Source organism: Grus americana, chromosome 1, assembly GCF_028858705.1.
Source record: "Grus americana isolate bGruAme1 chromosome 1, bGruAme1.mat, whole genome shotgun sequence".
Taxonomy (NCBI): Eukaryota; Metazoa; Chordata; class Aves; order Gruiformes; family Gruidae; genus Grus; species Grus americana.
Window position 1 is genome coordinate 109,560,450 of NC_072852.1, and position 20,976 is coordinate 109,581,425.

General features: G+C 43.7%; 1 protein-coding gene across 5 annotated transcripts in view; it reads left to right on the forward strand.

Moving 5' to 3' along the window:
* Positions 1-882: 882 nt before the first annotated feature.
* Positions 883-20,976, forward strand: part of USP25 (ubiquitin specific peptidase 25) — a 97,097-nt gene continuing 77,003 nt past the window's right edge. For 3 of the 5 annotated variants that reach the window (XM_054830801.1, XM_054830810.1, XM_054830837.1), the window contains exon 1: positions 893-1,225. In XM_054830801.1, the coding sequence (XP_054686776.1) occupies positions 1,181-1,225 (45 nt within the window). In that variant the 5' untranslated portion in view covers positions 893-1,180. Of the gene's footprint in view, positions 1,226-20,976 lie in introns of all 5 variants that reach the window. The other 2 variants (XM_054830827.1, XM_054830819.1) reach the window with 2 other exon arrangements.

Consider the following 20,976-nt stretch of genomic DNA (forward strand, 5'->3'; position numbering starts at 1 on the left):
ATGGCCAAAGCTGACTCCTTTCCCTCCCTTTCCTTGACTCCACAGAGGGACAATCTCCTTCCTAATGCCGTTTATCTGCGGTGCCAAAATTCAATGTGGGTTGCCGAGACCTGAAACCCTCCCCATACTTTAATCGGCAGTGAAATAGTTAAGGACGTTCCCCGTTAATTTGATTGCTGAATGCCATCACCTCACAGCTCACCCGGCTAAACCTAAGTAGGGAGGGGAAGATCTGCAACTTTAAGTGCCATTTGGTGCCAAGATTTGCTGTCGATGCCAGCAGCCGACGCTGGAATTGGTCAGAAATTTCCTGCAAAACCCCTGGAAAGCGCCGTGTTCTTGAAGCCGAAATACGCTGACGGCTGTCAGACTGGGCTGACTGCAAGGCAGGCCACCCCCGGCTCCCACGCCCCGGGAGAAGCCTGCAGCCGGCCCACGCACCTCCGGGACGGGGGGCCGCTCCTCGGCGGGAGCGAGGTGCTCTCGGCTTCGCCGCGGCCAGACCGCGGTTACCCCAGGCGGGCGCTGCGGAGCGGGGGAAACTTCGCTTTCCCTCGGGACGCAGCGCCGTGGGGCTGCCCCTGCGAGGGGCGGAGGGAAGCCTGCGCCCGCCGGAGGACGCGGGAGCCTTCCCGGCAGAGCGGCCCGGAGCGCCCAAGGGCTCGGCGGGGCCGGGCTGCTCCTCCCGGGGCCAAGGCCAGGCCGGTGCTGTCTCGCGGGGGCGGGCGCCGCCACCAAGATGGAGGCGGCCGGTGTAAATACCGCGGGGAAGGGCAGCGGCGGTGAGCGAGGGGGACTGGGGCAGCCGCAGCGACAGGCTCTGCCTGGGGCAGGTGCGCGGGGCGGCGCTGCTGGGGAGCTGCTGCCGGGCGGTGGCGGCGCGGACCGAGCCGAGGGCGGGGCTGGCGGCGCGCTCAGCTCTCCGGGCACGCTGGGCGGCGGCGGCCGCGCTGGGAGTGACAGCGGGGCCTGAGCGCATTCGCGCTGCCCCATGGCGGCCGCCCGCCTCGGCGGCCCGCCCGCCTGGCGGTGAGTCGGGCTCCCCCTCCCGCCGCCCCTCCTCCTCCTCCGCCACCGCCTCCTGCTCCGCTCGCCCAGCCCGGGCCCGGCCCAGCCGCTGCCGCACGGCGCTGCCGCCGCCCGCCGAGCCCGGGGCGCAGCCGGGAGCCGCGCGGGGGCCATGACGGTGGAGCAGAACGTGCTGCAGCCCGGCGGCGCCGCCAAGGTGAGACACCGGCCCGGCACGGCCCTGCCCTGCGCCGCGGGAGCCCGCCCGCTGCGCCAGGGCCCGGCCTGGGAGCCGGCTGCGCGCCCCTCGCCGCGTCCCTACCCGCCGGCCTCGCCCGGGCCTGGCCCCCCACCCCCCTCCCGCGGCCGTTGCTCTCCTGCGCGGCTCCGGCGGCTGCCTCCGGCCCCCGCCCCGCCGGCAACTTTTCCCCCCTGCAACGGGGGCGCAGCTTCCCCACCCCCCTGCCGCCTCGCGGCTCCGTGGGAAGCTTCCCCCGGACGAGGCGGGGGGGGGGGGGCCCGGCCTTCCCTGCGCTTCGGCCTCTCCCTGCCCCCGCCGCTTCAGCCCCGGGCTGCGGCCGGGGCGACCGCGAAGCAGCCGAGGGGGCGCGGCGGGGCCGGCCGCTGCGCTGGGGCGCGGCTGGGCAGAGGGGGGAGCCGCCGCCACCCCGGCCCCGGGTCAGCCCCCGCTCCGGGGTGGGTCCTTCCTCCAGCGCCCCGCGGCTCGGGGTGGGTGAGACCCGCCGCTTCCCCCCCCCCCTCCGGCAGCCCCGTGCTGGGACGGCGCCGGGCCCCCGGGCGGGCCTGTTGCACTTGCAGAGCTGCCAGGCAGAGCAGCAGGACGGGGAGCAGCGTGTCCGTGAGGACCGCGAGGTCCTGCCCGACCCCCCGGTGCGAGCCGTGGGCCGGGAGGGAAATGCTGCACATGCACGGCGTGACCCTGCTGCGCCGGCATCCGTGCCTGCTAAAGGTGAACGCTATTTCCAGCGTGTGACACACGGCTCGCCGTGACGCGCTCTTCCCAGAGTAAAAAAGTGCTGGATTTAGGGACTCGTATTAACTAACGTGCATCGTGACGTGGGGTTAAGCGAATGGCAGCGTTTATGAATCTTTTACTGCACGCCAGGAGTTGGTGGAAAAATGTTTCTTGATCAAAGAAATATGGAAACCTTCTATAGCTCTTCTTTGCTTGAAGTGAACTGGCAAAAGAAAAAGAACCCTAAAATTAAATCGCAGTGCTTTTTAAATTACTTTTTTTTTAGTTTTTAAAGGTTACTGCTGCTGGTTAATGCTACTGTTCTGGTTAGTGATGTGACTACCTCCTCTTCCCTGATTTTTTTTTTTTATGGCATGTGATACTTTTATAAGAGAGAGGATAAAGGTATATTTGCTTTGGTAGAGTCAGTGTGGAAGTTTAATGGCTGCAGTTGTGAGAGTGGACAGTGGGAATGCGGTATAAGTGGTTAAAATGGTACAATTTAGGTTCAAGAAGCTCATTTGGAGGGAGAGGCGTGTCTCGCCCAAGACTGCTATCATAGTTGGAAGTAGTTAGCACTGATTTTGGCTGCTTGAGCAGGAAGGCGAGGGCTGAACAAACTAATTCTGTCTCTTCGTTCCTCAGTCAGTAGTGTTTTAAATTGAAGTGTGCTAGCAGGCTAAGGTAGCAGGGTTTTGCTGCCAGGCCCCATGCTATGTGTGTGTCTTCCGTGTTTAATAACTTCATTTGGTGCTGCAAGTGCACTGGACAACTTTTGCAAGCAAGGTTATGTTTTATAAAACTTGCTGTTGATGGTTTACTTAAATATCCCTTAATTATTGTATCAGATACTCTGTTATGTGATACCTGGTAGACACTGGTCAGGGCTGCTTGCTTGCACTTACTGTCAATAATATTGAAGAAGAAATATTACAGTTTTCAGCTGAATTACTGCTTGCAGGTCAGAAGTTCAGGATTACTTCAGTTTCAAATCGAGTATAAGCTTAAAGGGTGGTTGGAGATTGATTGTGGTAGATCACCTGCTAATCCTACTGCAGTAAAAAATGAAATTAGCAATAATTCTAAAGTTGTAATCAGCATCTATGGATGATGGCTACTTGTCTAAGTAACTAGAGAAACCGTATAAAATAACAAGTTTTTCTTCATGGCAGGGATTTTCTTTTTTTATTTTTGTTGAATCATCTGATTATTATATTATCTGAAGCTCCTCGTTATCTACTTTATCTGTAATTGTATGCTGGGGGGGGGGGAGGCCGATCTTGAGAATATTTTTGCAAAAAAAAATATTGTTTGACTCCAAAGTGAGTATTTCATTGCTTAGTGAGACTAATGAATTATATGGCAAACTTTAACAGTGTTCAGCTTATTTGCATGTAAGAAAAAAAATCATAAAGGTAAAGTGGGCTGATGCATGGTTGAAAGGTAGAGAGGTTACCATACCGCTAGCTCATCGTCTTCCCTCAAAAGAAGAAAATCCCATGCTCCACAAATAAGGAGAGTTTGGTCTGGAGACCTCAAAGTTTGTCATGATTGTTTTCTGTTAGTGTTAGAAACCACATACAAGCAGAAATATATTGGCTTTCCAAGAGATGCCTGAGTCATCAGCATACCTTATTCAGAACTGCGGTTCCCAACATTGTTCATCAGATGTTTTCTTACTGTCATACAGGAAGTATGTGTCAAACTTCAGCAATACTTGGAGATGTAGGTTTGTATTAATAAATGTTCTAACTACAAACAGCCCATTTCCCACTGAAGCTATCTTTAGTTTATTGTGTAGTTAAAGCATCTGGATCGAGTCAAAAGAAATTTTTTTCTTTCATGTTTAACTAGGAGTCAAGATGACCAGTAAGACTTGTAATTTATCTCCTGAAGCAAATAATTAATCATATTACTCTTGGTGCTCACAGCTCCTGTGTGCTTCTCTAATGTTGTTAGGTGTCTGTAGATTATCCGTATTGTTCATATTAAGACTAAAGCACATGAATAAAGGTAAATGGCCTGGGAAGTTAAAGTAGTTTCTCGTTTCGTCCTGTCTGTGTTTCTCTCCAGTAAAATCCTTTTTGTCAGGCATTTTGCTGTGGAAGAGTTAAGCTATGTGTGTTGCAGGATTCCCCATACCTGCACCACTGCCATGGGGGCATCTTGTGCTGGTGCACGTGTACATTGATTTTCCTCCTGGAGGAAGACCCTCCCAGGCTGCCCCTCGTGCTGTGCAGACCCTTCCCTCAGCCAGTGTCCCTTATGCAGCGTGTTCAGCCAGGGGTGGGTGAATGGTGATTTTTCTAGTAATTGGAAGAAATGACATGGAGAGGTCCTGCATGTTTTGGCAGTGTGTCAGCTCTAACTAATAATTATTGTAATGGTCATCTCAGAACAGCAGATTGAAGAAGCTGGGTTTTAAAGGGTGATACTTAGCTGGCCTCTCAGCAATGTGTATTATCAAGTTCTACTGCTTCTGGAGAGAGACCGAGTGTTGGGTGATAAATGGATTTAACGTCTGTTTTATCTGTCCTTTGGTTTCCCACACCCGCTGTTATTTCAGACCTATGATTCAACAGCATATTGGCAGTATAATCACAGGAATAGTAGAATAAAGTTAGGTGTGTCAGCTCAGCTTGTGGGAGGTTTTTTGTTTTGGTTTTTTGGTGGTTTTTTTTTTAAAAAGAAGCACAAACACTTAAGAATATTTACCATTTGAAATAATGCATGGCGTTAAGCAAGGTCTAATACTACTTACTTCCTCACCCTTACTCTTTTCTGGGGTACTAAGGAGAAAATTGTACGAGCTCATGTGTGTGCTTCTGCTCTACTCATCCTATGTATTTGATGTACTTATTATTGAAAGATTTAGTTAATAATATGGTACTGCTTTTCTTTCCTGAAAGCAATAGCCACTGACTTCTTAATACTGCAGTAGTTCTTCATGCAGAAGATGATACAGTCCTATGCCTCCACCAATTGAAATAGGCATGTTGAAGATGTTGAAGCAGTCCTGAATGGCAGGTGTGATCACAAAGAATATCTGTTTGTTGAGGACTTGGTACAAGGAAAGTATTCCGGCAGTTGTGCGCACTTTTTTTTTTTTTTTTTTTAATCTCAATAGGTGGCAACCTTCCAAGAATACAACCTCTAAAATCTTTGTGTTTTGGTCAGTTGAGTTCAGGGTTTCCTGACCAACCATTTGCCTGGTGATTGAGAGGCCGCAGGCTCCCCCTCTCGTCATGCGGCCAGAGCTGCTCTTGCCTCTGACCAAGGTGCAGGTATCCTTTACCTGCACCCTGACTCATGTAATGAGGATGGGTTACATATCTCCCCATGAACGAGCTGCCAGTGTTTGGACTGTGTGACAGGCGGGCTACCTGCACGGTGGGCTTGAATATGGGGGGGCTATACCTGCTACTGCTGGTATTGAAAGCTTTATTACCTATTCTGGCCAGGATAAGCAGAATAACCAGGCTGGTTTACTGAGAGTGTTTGTACCAACTACTAAGTAATTTGGAAGAATTATCTGAAGTCCTATGGAGTCACACTTTTAGATATACACGTTATGTACTTAAAAAAAAAAGTTCATTAAAAAGTTCATATTGTGTGTAGTTACACGTTCTACATAAACTCCTGTTTGTATTTTCTGAAAGCTAGAGAAAGGTGCAAAGGTCAGTGATTCAAAGTAATTTTGAAAGCCCTTGTCAGACTGGTATGCTGAACGCCTTCTGGTTTTGTGAATATTCTGATAGGTTTTGGTGGGAGGGGGGTATGTGTGTGGTTGGATGAGTGTAGTGTTTGTTGCATTTGGTGTTTTTTGGTAGCTGTGCAGTCTTGCCTTTTTTGGTATATGCTATGAATCTGCACTGTTCCGAAATGTTTAATAGTAGTTTAAAACCTGTTGCATTCTAGAAAAACTTCCATAAAAGTTCAGTAATGATTTTGATTGTGATAGCACAAGTTTACAACTGTAGTACTATCATTAGCATCTGTCCGAAATAATGTCTTTAAATATTTCTTGGTCCACACCTTGGAAAAAACCCACCTGCTTCAGAATATTAAAACATAAGGTTTATACATTGTTCTTTTAACCTTTTGTAATAGTATTTTAAAATAACTAGTGCTTCCTAAAAAAAGTATATTTTGAGATACCCTGTATCTACAGCTACTAGGAACAGCAGCTACAAAAGATGACAAAACCCATCAGCCTCTATGAAAAGGTCAAAAAGCAAATTACCTATGTCTCAAAATAGAAAAATATTTCATGTTTTTGGGAAGTGCTTTGTAAAGATAAGTGGGAGGATAATTGAACAGTTGCTTTTCTTGCACTCTTATGCCTGAAAGGATATGTTAAGGCAGGAAGTAGCATCTCTCTAATCCTCTGAATTCAGTTGATGTTCATGGGCTTCTCTAACTGAAGATGAACGAAAGATAGAATTTCTGTTCTGTTTTTGGCTAAATTTTCTCTTCTTGCTGGCTGAAGAACACACCCAAGTGTCAACAGTGTGATGATTAGGTCCACGAGAAGCTGGCTCCATAACTTCAGTGATGTGAATGGTTGGGCGGAGGGACACCATGGACGCTGGGGACTGGTGCAGTGGCCAAGTTGTTAAATTGACCTGATGCCCCAGCCGACTTGGAGGCTGCCTTTTCAGGCTGGGCCAAAATCTTCACAGAACAAGCTGGGAGGTGTCCAACCCTCACGCATCACCTGTGCCAGGAATTTTTCAGGGTCCTGCATCAGTCACCCCCTTGCAGCCATTGCTGGCGGTGCCAGTGATGGGGTTATTATCCAGGCACCCAGGGGTTCTTTCAGGGTTCCTTTACACTTTCTTGCTCTTCACTTCCTGTAGTGAAGACACTGATTTGCAATTGCCAGCTGGTCATCTGGCCGAAGCTAAGAGCAAAATGTGACATTCCTGATACTCCTTGGCATAAAAAGTAAACAAAAAGCATAAGAGCAGTGTCTCCACTTTCAGGTTTTCATGTAGGAATAAATTCCTTTAAAAGCCTGACTTTTTGGTTTTGTTTGTTTGGGGTTTTTTTGTTTTGTTTCGTAATTGACTTCTTGCACTTATGGAACAGAGCTCTTAAAAATCTGAGGAGGGGGGAGGGTGTTGCCAGGACCTGGACTGAGACAAGAAAGTCCTTTCTACCTTCACTGAGTAGGAAAACCATGTGTGCGGGAGCAGCTTTTCTGGGAAATGAAAGTATTCTGAGTGCTTTCACTTTCTAGTTCTCTGATAACCACTGTGATTACGTAAGAGTGGGGAAGGTTGCACAGAGTTACAACAAAGGTTTGTGTGTGCACATTGGGGTGTTTTGTGTTTGGTTTCGGTTTGGTTTGGTGTGTTTTGGGGTTTTTTTAGATGGCTGTGTTAAAACTTCTCCTTCAAAACCCAGTGACTAAGCCACCGAAGTGATGGTCTTTAGTCAGCAGATAGACACCTATAATTTGAGAGTATTCAGCTTTGTACCTGGGGGCTGTTGACTCATGCCTGGGGTAGCAGTGTAGCATCGCGATGCAAATAGCAAGCCAGAGTATTAGGTGGGTAATGTAGGAGAGGCTGTTGTGACAATGTATTGCAAAATGATTTTATGAATTCAGGGTAGACTTCAGTCCTTCCCCCCCCCCGTTAGGACATAAAGACCGTTTCTGTTAGCTGATGATTATACTTCATTAGTTGGGGTGCTGGTAAAGAAGTCAAGAGTGCTCTGCCAAGAATAGAAAATCGTTTGACTGGAGTGAACTTTAGTTCAGTTTCACTAGTTCAGTGTGCATAACTTACGTGTGACTTACACTAGAGAGCTAAGTGCGCAATAGGTGGGATGGTAGCTCCTTCCGTTCACTTTGGGACTGTGATATGTGCAAAGTTCTGGTTAATGGATGATCAAGGTGATTAATAGGGAAAAGCTACTACTGTGAATCACAAATAGTTGCATGTAAAGCTGAAGTTGACACTTTTCTGATAAATTCTTCATCTTTTCTATTAAAGTTACAAGAAAATACAGTGACAAAATAATTTAAAGCTGTGAAGTTGAAGTAAAGAGGAGGTGATGAGATGCTTTGCTGCTGAGCAGCGTAGCAAGGGCATGACTTTCGTGCTGGTACAAACTCAGGCTTTATGCGAAGTAAAAGGAAATATGTTTTCAGGTTTCCTGCATCAGGTTAGTAAATGGCATTTCTTGTTATTTTTTGTGAATGCTTATAACTTTTAATTTGGCAACAGTGCATTCTGAAAAACGCATGTCAGATTTTTTAATGTTAGCTTACATTAATGCTGTGCTGAATGTAAATGTTGCCATAAGCTGTGTTGTGCCAACGCACCTCAGCCAAACTTGCAGGTAGAATGGAGAGCAGCCGTAGTGTGTGCCGTGGTTGAGTACAATCGCTGTCCAAAATGTGGCTTTCTTACAGCATTAAAACTCACGCTCTCTCCTTGCGTTGCAGGCTTTAGATCTTTCTGTCACTGTGTTTCTTTAGCACTTCAAAACTTGCAATACACTAAGGGCTCTACGTACCGTTAATGGAAAATTTTCATGAAACTTCTTTTTGGGTGATCCTGTCCATACCAACTTCCTGTCGGTGTTACCATCCCAGTTTTCAGAAGTGAGTAAAGGGAATGCAACTCTTTCTCTGCCACAGTGGGTTACGCCTCCCTGCTGGGATATTTCGGGGTGGGCACAGTGGGCTGTGATCTTGAGTGGCAGAGGTGTTACGCTGCCTTCTGCTGCTAGCTGCAGGGCTGGATCCTCTGGTAGAGGGGTGGTTTTAACACGCTGAACTGCAGAATCTGTGGGTTTAGACTTTAACGGGAATAAGATGTTAAGCAACATTTTGAGTCAATATTGAGATTACCCGTGAAATGCTATAAAGGAAGAAAGGAAGAATTAAGTCCTAAGATAGTGTAAAGGATAGATTGACACAAAATGTCGTGAGTAGGACACTGTAATAACTGCAGTCGTCTGTGGCAGGCATTGTAAGTTCTTGTCTATTTAATTATGGACTGGTTTTCAGTGTATTTAGTAGCATCATTAATTCCAAGCATTTGACAATGACAATGGAAATATTAAAAATTAATCCATTTAGACATAGACTCTTGCAATTTAAGAAGGCCACTGACTTTTTTTTTTCTTTTTTCTCCCCAGTTAGATTTTGTAGCTTTCATTCTTTTGAAAATGTCATTAGCTACATACTTTTGCTTTTCTTTGCCATAATGGACGAAATTCAGGAGCATGTTGAAAGCCATCAGCACGAGAGTTTTCCTGAAACCTGATGTTGACTGATGGGATTTTAACAGGAACAGCACTGTTGTGAGAGGTGGCAACACTGGGTGTCCAGTGATACAACGTAGCTCTCTGAATTAAGGATGTTGGGAGAGGTGGAATGCAAAGAACGTGCGATGTGGAACAGCTTGAAGGCTGGAGTGCAACTAGGTTAACTTTGGAAACATCACCTGACACAGATTTGCGTATGTAAAACAGGTTTTTTTTTTAGGCAGCAGAAATATCACTATGCAAATTCTAATAGTTTTTATTCTGAGATACACAGCTTTGACTTGATGCTTTTGTTTATAGTAGGCTTCTGAATTATTTTAACTGATGGATTCTCGGTGAAAGAAACTATACCCTCCACAACATTTCTTTTGAAATGTTTCTGTTATCAACTAATTGGCAACAGTCAAGCTTATCAAAGTTTAGGTTTATAATATCCTTGACTAAAGCTATTTTTAGCCATTGGGTGAAAGCATATTTTAAAGGTTTATAGTAAGCACACGTAGACAGAATGATGTATTTAATAAAAGCTTTTCAGAGAGACATTAGTGTTTTCAGGGCATGATCTGTCATTATTTAATTTAATTGACCCTTGCATCTTACCTTAGTCTAGACAGAATTCGTGGAAGTTAATGTATGTGATAAAATGGCATTGTATGCTTCTGTGGCTCCTTCCTACCAGTTGACGTGTCATCATTTCCACTCATGTTGTACCCCATATTCCAGAGGGCTCCCTCTAATTAAAAGAGGATGTTCATTTGACATTATGGTCTGAGACATGAAAATTCTGGATTGTGAATTGCATAGCTATATTTAAAGCCTTCTATTACTTTTGGTAAAGAGTAAATGTTAAGCTTGAGTTTGTGCATGGTTTCTGTGATAGCTGTTCTTCTCACAGCTGTATGACTTCAAGAGAAGTCAGATACCTGTGCTGAAAATTTCTATTCTTATTGTCAAACCAAAAATGACACTTTCTGAATTGCAATTAAAAAACATCATTTTGAGAAGTTGAATTTAGCTGTGTTTTTACTGGTATTAAGCCAGGAAAAAAAAATAGTGCTATGTCAAAGTTGAAAATAGTATTCATTTACATTCAGGTGTATGCTTTGAGAGTGCTTTAAAGTAAGCAGCTGGAAAAGGCTTAGTATGCACAGGCACGTGGCATTCTTCATTCTTTTCAGAAGAGGAGATAGCGAGAACAGACTCCTACTCCACTTTCCTTTTGTGTTCTGTTTCCTTTTATTGCTCTGAAAGTTAGCTGCTTTGAAAAAGAATTTTCTCCTGGGACCACAGCTGTTGGAAATGTACTTTTTTTAAAAAAAAACAAACCACTTTCCAAAATGCTAAGGTATAAATGGCCTGGTTAGAGGACTGAATACTGTGTATTTCTTTGTATCCCAGAAATCTTATGTTATGACTGAGAAAGCATTTCTATATTTTGCAAATTTTAACCTTTGATTTGTTTTGGTGCAGAATCATGGGGAGGTAGGCAAGAGCAAGTTTTTAAGCTTGTAAATCTGATGGGTTTTGTTTTTTTTTTTTAAAGCTGAATAGATTTTGGACAGCTTGCAGAGTTGCTTTTTCCCTTCTTGGTATAACTTACTGTCCTGTTTGTCAGCTTTTTTTTTTTTTTTGAAATTCTGCTTGTGTCTCATAATCTCTCACCTGTTTGAGGACCATGCTCTTTTCATTTAGAAACTTTCACACTACCATTTTCTTTTCTTACATTAGAACCCTTTGATTATTTGGTGGTAGTAATTGGGAAACGTTTTTGATTCAGGCACATAAGTTTATAATTTTTTTTTTTAAAGGGGTACTAGAATTAAGTCTTCTGTTTCTCTCTGTATTCCTTTACTTGTTTGGAAATCAAAAAAATAACCAACATCTTAGGGGCAACTTTTAAAAGTTCCCTCCAGTCTTGCATGTGTTTTGTGGGACTTGGTGCTGAAAGCCACAGAACATCTCTTGTGACAACCCTGGCCGGACCATAATTGTCCCCTCGGCTGAAGCTGACAGGGCTGCTTTTTTGGGTACAGTCTGCTGGGTAACCTCTGGATTTATTGATGGTCAAGATGGACAGATTTCCTCATCATCACCAGTTCTAGTTGTTGCTAACTTGATGTGTTGCCCTGAAGCTTTTTGTGGGGCTGATCTGAAGAAGACTGGTAAACGTGCCACCTGCATCCCAGTGCTGAGAGGAGGGCCTTGCAGTGTACGGACTCTGCTGCATCGGTAGAGACCAGAGACGGTGATGGCAGCTGCCTGCTATCCCCAGCCAAGATGCCCAGGACCCTGTTGCTTCGTGACCTTACTGAGTAGAAAAGGGCTGAAGATTTTGCTGTTGGGAGTCTATTATCTCTGTTGTTTGATGGGGAATGTGTTGGCATGATGCTGCTGCTAGGAAGGCAGCACAGAATTTTAACTTTTTAGGTTTCAAATTATTTAAAAAAAACAGCAACAAAAATCAAACCAGAAGACTCTGAAGATTGTCTTTTTCTCCTTAAAAGAAAACAGCCTAGAAAATTTCGGTTGCTCTCTGGGGAGTGCACTGCTGAATTTACTGTTTCTTTAATTGTGAGGTAGTAAAATTATATGCTTTATCTTTAAATACTATAGTGTCACTGTTGCGTTTGAGGTTCATTTTAATTCTCATGTTATCCTTATCCATTGAGGCTATTACCTAATGAAAACGAAAGCTGCTTGCTGACCTTCACAGGCTGAAGTCCACAGTGTTGCAGTGGCCTTTCCGCAGGGACGTGGCACGTGCCAGCAGCTTCCTGGCGCTTGACCTGGGAAGGGCTGTCTCGCTGGAGAAGCTGGTACTGCTGTCAGAAACCTGTCATCTTGCAGGCAATCTGTTAAATATTGACCTGGATTTTAGGTGACTTAATGTCATCTGTAGTTTTTAAATAATTAGCGGGGCGCAGGATAAGCTATTAAATAATTTTTACTGAATGCTGCAAATAATGGTGCAAGACTTTGCTGATGGAATTTCGTCTTGTAATGCACCTCGGGTTAAAAGTTGGAGTGAGGGTGATCAATTGAGGCTGCAGGATGAGTTCACCTCTGGAAGACCTCACTGCAATGGGATGGAGGTGCTCCCCTCCGCTCTTCTTCCCCAGCCCCCTGTGTTGTCTCGTCTCCTTTCTTTTGGCCTGGGAAGTGGGCAGCAGCAGGCAGCGCGGGAGCTGCTGGCTGGCTGGGCTCCCTGGAGGCAGGGGGTGCTGCCGAGGGTGTCGGGGAGCCCTGTGGTCGGGCTGAGCTGCTGGAGGTGGCCCCGGGCTGCTGGGGCTGTTGCTCTTGAGAGGCAGGAGGGCAGGCAGGCATGCCTGGGTATGTGCACCTGTGATCACAAGGCCCATTTCTTTAGGAAATCAGGTTAGTATTTTTTTCAATCAGACTAAACAGAAAAGTTTTTAGTCAAAATAGACAGCTGAGCTCTTTGCTTAAATGTGTCCCTGCTATTGAATACCGTGGAGTCCTTGTAATACAGACCTGTCTTTAAAAGTGCAATTTAACTTTTCTTTAGGATTTCCATGCTGTAATGTTCTGAATTTTGTGTGGAAATGGTGTTTGTGAAGTCTTCCCTGGTATCCCTTTACTGAGGGCCCATACCAGATCTCTTTGAGGCGATGTGGCATCTTTGATACTTGTGCCACTAACAGTTGCAGTAAATGACATCTTTCTGGATGTGAAGACCTGAACCAGAGAGCGTACAGGGTTTCAGCCTGTGCAGGAGTAGGCCTGAGTCTGTGCATTCATTTACATGGTGTGCAGCACTGACCACTGAGGCACACCAGGAGCATCAGATCCCTGTTGCCGTAGGAATTTTATATTCATCTCTTCTTGGAGTAAGTTTTCTGCAATAGTGCCTAAGTAGGACGAGGACTGCAGGAAGCTTTTTCTGCCCCCTCAGTTTCTCTCACTGGATAAAAATAGGATTAAAATAAAGGCAGAGAAACAATTCATTCTTGTAAGGCTGCTGCTCCACAACAGTTTAATCCAGTGGAAATAGACACAGCCTTGGTCTTGTTCTCTCCCTTGTCCTACCTCTGGCTCTCACTATGTCAGCAGGAAGTTAATTAAAAGCAAAGAGCAGTTTTCTTATGGTTTACTGAGAGCCTGAGCTGGCTTGCCAAAGGTTCAGGCAAGTGGCAGTGCTGGCTCAAAGGGAGGAGTGGCTCGTAGCCAGAGCGGGTGGCATCTGGCAACACCAGCCTAGGCTGGCCAGCGCTGGCAGGAGCTGCAGCCTGGGAAGGGCAGCTGACTCCACAGAAGCAGCTTGTGGTCTGACAGTCCCTGTAAACTTTATTGTTTGCAAGTATTGCAGAGACTGGGATCCCACCGGTCTGAGGACACTTACAGCTTCCAGAGTTGATTTGTTTGTTCCTGAAGTTGTCCTCGAGTGAGAAGAATGAAGGAGCTAGCTTGATGTTGTTTTCCTGGGAGCTCTTCTGTATTGTGCAGAGCAGGGTGAGATTATCATGATGGCTATTTGGAAAGAAAACAAAACAACCAAAACCAAACATAACAAAAAACCCCATAAAAAAGCTAAATACTTGAATGGGCTAGCGGGACTTCCCTCTTGAGTTGAGGGATAGGTCTTAGCCTTTCAGTGACAGATAATAAGTAGGTGGCGAAAAGACTATGAAGAGCCTCAAACAGTGAGCCAGAATAGCTTGTGTTTGGCGTGATAGGTTAAACTGTGACTGGGATGCACAGGGAAGTTAAAATGTGGATCTTTGCAGCATTGTTTTAGACCTCCGCAAAACAAGATTTCATGAATTGTTTAAAAGGCATTCAAAAGGACATTTTTAATAGCTGCTACAGTAAAATTGTGATACCCTGGGCAATAGATTTTCCTGTGAGGAGAAAGCTTGTATCTTGGTGTTACTACGTGGGCAGACACTGTAAAAATTAATGTTTAGGCATGATGGTAAATGTTTATGAACAGAAGAAAAAAATTAAGAAGGAAAATTTTACAACAGAAAGGAGTGATTGGAAAATATGTGTGTATATGTATATTTATATACACCCACAGTTAGCTGCATATCTGTCATTCTCCAGCCTCCTTTCTATCTGTATAACATCACCTATCATTGAGCCCACTGGCTTTCATGTGCTGTAGCTTGTGCGTGCTGTTGGTAGCTCTCTTGATGCTGAGGTCCGAATGCGTTGTGTTGGGACTGGGACGTGAACCGAGGCTGGAGTGTGCCGCTGGGACGTGGCACTGCCCAGCTGTTGTCCGTGGGTGGGCTCTCAGAGGAATCCTTTCGCATTTTGTACGTAGTTTATAGGTAACGTGTACTGGTGCTTTGAAAGACCTCCCACTGCCACTGATCACTTTAATTACCCATCAGATTTGGATCGGAGTGGAGATATTTTTGCTGATTACTGTCACAGTTATTGGAGTGTATAAGAACCAAAAGGGATTTTTGTGAAGCAAACGTTCCCTATGGCTGTTCCAGTATATACAGTCTGAAGTTTAACTTGCATCTAGTTAAATGTAGCTAAAGATCTTACTGGTTTTATGGTAGTTAGTTAATTTTTCAAGCTGTTGTCATTACTATTGGGTGTGAGAAATTATGATGGTGGTTTAAAACACACAGACTTCAAAACTCTCAATAATGTTACATTTCTGACACCTTTTATGTTTTCAGTAAGTACTAAGACTGCTGTCCTTTCTCAATTATAAGCCTGTCACTGAAACTCATTTAGGAGTAGTTATAAGAGCTAGAAATGTAGAACTAAGCAATTCTTCACATGCTTCTTCACTCAAGCAACAGTGTTCATAAATCAGTTCATAGACTAATTTTAAGACAGAACTTCAGTTATGTGTCTGCTGTTTGTTCCTCTTTTGGTCTGGAGGATTAGTTTTAAACCACGTTGCTTTGATGGAAATTACAAGATTCTTGAGCCAGTTCATGCTTCTGTTGTGGTAGATCACACCATTTATTATTGTCTTCTTTTAAGTTAGTTTAAATGGCTTTGATGCCTTCCTAGTGTTTGCTCTTGCTTTGTCTTTATAATGACTACTGGTATTTCCTTCAGCCTCTGTTTTCTTTCCTTTTTTCTTTGTTGTTGGTTTTGTGGGAGTTTTTTGTTGTTGTTTTTGGGTTGGGTTTTTTGTTGGTTTTTTTTTTTCACTGGGGAAACCCGAGTCTCTTGATAATGTAAACTGAGCATGGCTAGTTGTAATCCAGGCAATGGACCTGCAGGGGTATTGAGTATGAGTCCACAGCTGAGTTTGAGTACTTTTGTGACCTGAGGGAAAATGAGGTAAAATCCACTAAACACGTCCAAGGAAGTGTGTTTCTGTTGCTTTCTGAATGCTCTCCATGTTACTGTATGTGTCTAATCAGTGGCGCCTCTTCCAGTTGCATTATTATGCCAATTCTTCAGTACCCCAAAATTTGCCTAGGAAGATCCATCTAATAAGGTGATGCTTCCCCCTTGCTTTTCTCTTCTCCTCCCTGAGCTGTGTAGGAAATCTGGCTTTAGGGTCTCATTCCTTCCCTGTGCTTCCCATGTGAATGTGGAAGAAAGGCTGTGAAGCCACTTCTGCCTATGGGTGGAGTAGTTTGGAAAGTCACAGGCTTTTCCTCTGTGAAGTGACAGGGTTTCCTGCTCATTGCAAGAGTATTTCCCACATAGGTGATGGTTTGGCTCACGTTCAACTTCTGTTTTTTTTGTAAATGTGTGTAACTATCTGAGGTGAGTTTGCCTTAGTGTCAGTAAATACAAACCAAACTCCTCAAGCCTCATTTTCAAGCCTCATTTCAAAAAGTTTAAATATTAGCTTGAATTAAAATAAATGTTATATGTTCAGAGTAAATAAGACCCTTTTTCCTGCCACATATGAGGCTCAGAATAGCGAGTGTTTATGTGAATGCATGTTCCCGTGTTGTGTAGAACCCTTAATATGAAATCTTGAAATTCATTGAAAAGTCACTTGCCAAAGCATTTTCAATTGAAGTAGTACAGCTTTGTTATTCATGGAAACCATAGAAATGTGATGAGAGTATTCTGAGTGTTGTTTTATGATTAATCCGGGTTATATAACACTATGATTAAGTAGGATCCTTCCTTCGATTATTCCCCCCACCCCCCAGGAGGACTGTATGCATGTAAGTAATGCACTCAAGCCTTTCCCCATTAAACTTTTATTTGGTCCAGGCCATCCTTGGCTGAAGGTTACTGCCACAGAAGTTACTTCCTTGAAGTAAGTTTGCTCTCAGTCCAGTTGCAGGTGAGTCGTGAGTCGTTGTCCACTTTGCAAAAGCCGCTGCTGTAATTGGCAGTTTTTAGCAGCCTGTGCAGAGCAGTCCCGGGCTGAAAATCTACAGTCTCTGTGCACGTCCTTTGCTCTCCACAGGTGATTTTGTCCAAGCCAGAGCTGAGATGCATTTTGCCTTTGTGTGTGTATAAAAATATATCTTTACCTACTTTCTTAGAGGATATAATGTCACGTAAGAGGTTTCTCTTTTCATGACTGAACAAAAGGAAGCCCAGTTAGCAGATACCAGGCAAGGGAGCCTCATTCTACGGTGTTTTAGGAGGTACTGTAAGAATAAGCACCTTAAAGCCTGTGCAGAGATTTAACTTGGTCTTTGCACTTCCGAAGTACTGCTTTTAAAAATATGTATATACATATATCCAGTTTTTAATTTACATATTTATATCTATGTTTATTCTCCACACTCAGAGAAATCTTGAGGACTGTGATGGTAAGAGCATACACATGCAACAAAGCCTTCTGGAGTTGACTGTGTGTTTTCCCTGTGTTTCAACTTAATATCTTCCTGGAAGGAGTTAGGTTTTTATTTGCGTAAACTTGACCAACAATTTATTTAGAAGATGGTTAATGTATCTGTGTTGCTGGAAGCCATAATGCTCAGCAGCGTATGTGGGCCTTTTAACTATTCCTGGGAGATACAATTAATGTGGCAGAAAGTGACATTCACAGTAGTAATTGAGGGTCTTTAGTATGCTCGTCCTTTGTACGTTAACTATTTTTTTGTTTATTTGTTTGTAGCAGAAACTTAAAGCCTTTTTATAGGGGATTACGTTAATCTCTCTGTGTTCTTCATATGATGTTGCTGTAATGAGAAGAAACTAGCTTATTAACTATTTGTTTGCAAACGTACCATTAGCGGGTCCTCTGCAGCTCAGGTTACATTAGAATTGTCTTTAATATAAAATATTTTGTGTAATGTCGTTCGGGTTTTCCTCCAACGAATAGCTCTTAGAAATTGGTGTTGCACCGGAAAGTAAAGTAAGCAGCTTTTGTGTAGAGGGACTGAGTCAAGATGCTCTTCTCGGCATTTGCATTTTTTTCCTCTCTTTGTCTCTAGTACAAGTATTCATCCCTTGAGAAGGGAGGGATTCCCAAAGTTCATTTTCATTATGTACTACTGAAATGAACTGTGTAGTGAGGCAGTAGGCCCTGTTTTCTCCTGGTAATGGTTGAACCGTCTCATTTATTGCTAAACACATGACTTTTTCTGTGCTTGGAAACTGAAGAGGGTTGTTTTATCTTCTAACTTTGAAAGTGCTTGTGTTGCAAATACAAATATTTGGATGTTGCCATGAATAAAGCCAAAGGTTACATGTACTACTTCAGAAGCTACAGAGATGAGAAAATAAACAGATCAAAAGGTGGCTAATTTTTTTTCCCCAAATTTATCTGCAGTATAATTCAGAACTAGTCAATTTATGAGATTTACCTTGACCAGAAAAGCATTTGTGTAATTTAGCTTTTTGCTCTGATTTTGATAAGTTATCGGAGTTTGCAGTACTGTTCTGGTACTAATTTGGGCACAGTATCTCCCTAAGCAGATAATAGTGTAGATCCTTTTCTGCTTCACTAGCGCTGGCGCAGCTATTGAATATGCTATTGTGTGAGGTTATAAACCAGATAATCTTAATTGGGCATTTCCTGAGAGGAAGGGAGGGATAGCTGAAAAAAGAAAGAATTGGAAATAAGGGCATGCATTCCTAATACAAATTTGGCTTCCATCCAGGAAAATGGGAGAATTTCCTGTTAGTTAAAATCTTCCAAGAGCTGAAAGCCTGGAGATACATACCACATACCTCGGGGAGCCAGAGGAAGAGGGAAGGCTGGGAATAGCTCGTGCATGAAAGCCCTGGGGAACTGATTGCTGTGTGATGTGGTGGGACTGAGGGGTGTGAGCAGCTGCATCTCAGGGCAGCTATAGCATCAGCAGGCCATCGCCTTTGCCTGGCCAGGGATGTGGGTTGCCCTGCAGCGCTTGCACCAGCAGTCTGGTGGTGTAGACCAGGGCCTTTTTAGACTTGGGTCACGTGCAATTCAAGCTACGTGGATTACGTGTGTATATGTCTTTATGTGTATGTGTGTGCGTATAATGTAACACGTTTGGTGGTGAGCGTACACTGCAGATGTGTGTGGAGTATTGACTCGGTAAACTGGAGGATCTGTGCTGTAGATAAACTATGGAATGTCATGTAAATTTGAGGAAAGGATAGCAAAAAGAAGTGGGTACAGGCAAATAAGCTCTGAAGGAACTGAATTGGGTATGTTTGCACCAGTAGTTGCACCTGGTTCTGTTGGAATAATCTCTTTGGATCTGCATTTAAAGAGAGAGGTTGTTTATTAAATTGCAGTGAGTTATGATTCAGGAATTGAACCCCTACTAATGCAAGGACAGAAAAAATAGGGAATCAGGGAAGAGCTGTGTTGAGAAAAGGAAACAGCTTGTTTATGTTAGGAGTGCTAGTTGTGTTCTGAATCTCCCTCGCTGACCTGACTTAATTAATGTACACTAAAGTGGATGCTTCAGACACTTGTAAATACTTGTAGGCCACTTTCTTAATTTTTTTAGCTTTGCTTTAGCATAGTGTAAGCTTTTTTGGTATTTTTGGTAAGCCTTTGAGTGAATTATAATTGGCTAGAATATCTGTGTTAGTTTTTGTGGACATTTGAGGGTCTGTATGCTACAGTTACTTCAACTCCAGATAGCCCAAGCTCCAGGAAGAGTAAAGCTTCTGGAGTAGGTGTAATCGGGTGGAGCATTAATAGCAGTAAGGAGGGTGGCTCGCTTTGTGTGTAGAAGTCCGTTTGAAGTATTCTGTTAAATATCACTTGCAATACAGAAGACACTTAATCGTTCAGTGGTTGCATTAGAAATTGATCTCCAAACTTAAGTCATGGGTCACTGTAAAATAAAATCTTTTTTTAAAAATCATCCTATATGCAACAGTAGCATGTACTAAAGGAATATAATTCAAAACAAATAAGCTTCACCTGTTTTAACTTTGACAGTCTAGTGCAGATGCACTAAATTACTTCATTCTTTACGTAAGTTTAATCTTAGGTCTCTGAAAACTAGTGTGTTTCTTTAGTGAAAAGAAAAAGGAAAACAGAACTTGATCTTGTCCTCTGATAAATGAATGAGGAAAGGATTTAGAGGTAATTGCCTGCACTGTCATTTGTAATGAAAAGAAATAGAATTACCCATATTATTGCAGTTTCATGGGTGATAACATATTGTCAGTATAACAATAAAGGAGAATAATGGCAAAGTTAAACATGCAGTTGCAAGAAAGGTCTGCACGCGGTACAGATGACGCAGTTGTGTCAGATTTGAAAGGATGAGGGGAGAGTGGTGAGTGCATGGAAGAGAAGGTGACCAGTCTAATGTCGTGTTAAGGAGTTTTTAGCTGCCTTATGCAGCTTCAGAATTGTTTCTGAAGACCTGTTAATCTATTAGCAGGTATTAAGAGAATACATTGATCAGGTAGAAACAAATTATATTTTTTGTTGCTTTGTTTTTATCTTTTTCCTCCCCCTTCTAGGAGGGGAAGTGTATTGCCATTCTTTGACTTCGGTGTGATTTGAAATAACTCGATTAGTGATTAATGGCAGCTTGTCCACATTTACCTGAAAAGCCAGTAGTGTCTAAATCAGACATTTGAGGCCCCAGTTTGTGGCAGTTTAGCTCCATTTGAGTTATTCAGGATAACTCTTAATTTTCCTCTTAATTTCTGTCACTTGTAACTAGGATGCTTATGGATTCTCTGTGTTGTTCACTTAATTACCAGTTAGAAATTTTGGAGCCAAGTGCCTTAAACTCTTGGCCTTAAAAAAGTACAATCTCTTGATGAGAAAGGACCATCTCTGGGTCTGGTTCTGATCTGTTAAATGTGTATGTCCTTGGGATGGGGGGGGGCGGGGGGCCTGAAACACAGCTTTATACTGGAATACTGAAATCTGGATATGAGCTACAGATGTCTAGGTTTATAAGTCACAGCTGTGCTCATAAATTAACAGCCAATATTTGAACTGCTAAGAGATTGTTTGTTGGTAAACTATGTCTCTTCTGTCTTTTCCCAATCTCTGTGAACAATGAATATCCTCCAGCCAGCCTTTCAAAGTGTTGTATATATTGTGGAAGATAGAAGAATCTGTTTATAACTCGTTATAATAATTTATAGTGAAACTATTTTCCATTTTATTAACCATCATGTTGGTAGCACATACAAAAGGAAATCCATTTTACTGCCATGCACTGCCCTTGAATTGCTCCTGCCAGTTTTAATGCTGTCGTAATTACTTCTCCCAAATACTCTATTGCTTTTCCTTGCTTCTTGCCAGACCCAGGGGCAGGAAAGCAACTTTATAGGGGAAACAAGTCCTGCCTTTGTACAGTGCTATGAAACGCACAGAGTAA